The sequence below is a fragment of the Chrysochloris asiatica genome, unplaced genomic scaffold (assembly GCF_000296735.1).
Source record: "Chrysochloris asiatica unplaced genomic scaffold, ChrAsi1.0 scaffold00027, whole genome shotgun sequence".
NCBI classification, from domain to species: domain Eukaryota; kingdom Metazoa; phylum Chordata; class Mammalia; order Afrosoricida; family Chrysochloridae; genus Chrysochloris; species Chrysochloris asiatica.
This window is the reverse complement of record NW_006408545.1, coordinates 7,976,299-7,977,933: the sequence shown is the minus strand read 5'-3', so window position 1 is coordinate 7,977,933 and position 1,635 is coordinate 7,976,299. Positions and strand designations below refer to the sequence as shown.

General features: G+C 32.2%; 1 protein-coding gene across 1 annotated transcript in view; it reads right to left on the bottom strand.

Moving 5' to 3' along the window:
- The window catches only part of LOC102833212 (amine sulfotransferase-like), a 55,244-nt gene that overhangs the window by 37,997 nt on the left and 15,612 nt on the right, over positions 1 to 1,635 (bottom strand). The window contains exon 3 of the mRNA XM_006839980.1: positions 890 to 1,016. Coding sequence (XP_006840043.1) covers positions 890 to 1,016 — 127 coding nt within the window. The remainder of the gene's footprint in view (positions 1 to 889; positions 1,017 to 1,635) is intronic.

Below are 1,635 nucleotides of genomic sequence, written 5' to 3'. Positions count from 1 at the left end.
TCCTACAACTGTGGGAGAAATTAACATTGATAAGGTAAAAAATGCAACACTTTAAAAAAAAAAAAACCCAAAAAAAAATCTATATTTTTCTTTTCTGTTTTACAGTCCTCAGAGAAAATAGTAAATCATCTCATCTGTATTTCCTTCATTGAAGATGGACAGTAACTTGGGAATAACCACATAATTTTAATAGGGATTTCATTTATAAAAAAGATATTCTAAGTATGAAGAAAAACACAATGCAGAAATAAGAAGGGCAAAGATTTAATTTTGAAGATTGTTTAAAGACAAGATGCAGCGTTATTTCTTCCTCCACCCCAAGTTTTATTTATTCTCCATTTCTCTAGGCTAAGATCTCTGCAGTGGGACAGATCTAAGTATAATCTTATAATGAATGGGAGTGCTGATTCCACATCTCAAAACCTTCTCGCACCAATTTATCTCTTTCATCGGTAGAGTGTATCACCTACTACCGCTCCATGACAGGGCACACAAGCTACACTCTCTGTTATCATGGGGTTGATTCTGACTTATGGGAACTCCACATATGTCAGAGGAGCAGAACTGTGTTCCATAGCATTTTAAATAGCTATTTTTCCAGGAGCAGATTGGCAGACCTTTCTTCTAAGGTGTCCTTGGGTAGATAAAACCTCTAAATACTTGTGATCTTTTTGTGATCTGATCAAAATATTTCCTAAAATATATGCCTTTACAATCTCAACACCCTCAAAGTGGTCCTTGCGAGAATTGGGAAGTCATTGGACATTAGAATAAAATCATGTTTAATAGTAAGCATTTATGTGTATTCCACCTTCAATTATCTCCTTTCTTCATAGTGTTTCTGAACATTACCTTGAAAACATGTTGTTTGGTAAATAAATTCAGTTACCTTTTCCATCTAGAAATCTTCTCATGAATTGTTCTATGGTATCTACATCTTCTAACGTAGCCACAAATTTTGTAAAATGAAAATATGAGGTCAAAACATCCTTAGGGTTTCTGTAGACGTAAATAATCTGCAAGGAAAATAAGAAAATAAATTGAATAATTCCTTGGTTATTGTTCCAGAGTTTTAAAACATCTGCATATGTCATTACATTATTATGCAATAATTTATTCACCCAGTCTACTATTTATGAAAAATTAGATTGATTTCATTGAGCTGCAAAAATGACTTTATTCACATGGCTTTTAATGTCTGTAGAAGTGTGTAGGATACATTACTGAAAGTGAAACTATTTACTTGTAAAGGTAGCATATATTTCACATTGGTTCCATCCCTTCCACAAGCAATATGTGATATTTGATATATAGTCAATGTAGCACTGGGATAAGCCAGAAACGGGAAAACTACTCAACAGATGATACTGGAGCAACGGATTATTGATATGGCGATAAATTCAAATGTTTCTCTAGTTCATACCATAATTTTAAAAGGCATTATATAATCAAGAATTTAAATATGAAACCACATCCTTGTCATCTCAAATATAAATTAAGGAATATATTTCTAACCCTGGAGCACTAAAAGATTTCTTAAACAAGGAAATCTATTTAAAGCAAAAATTGATGGATTTGACCACATTAAAATTAAGTACCTTGTTCATTAAAATGTACCACAAATAAACTTAAAAG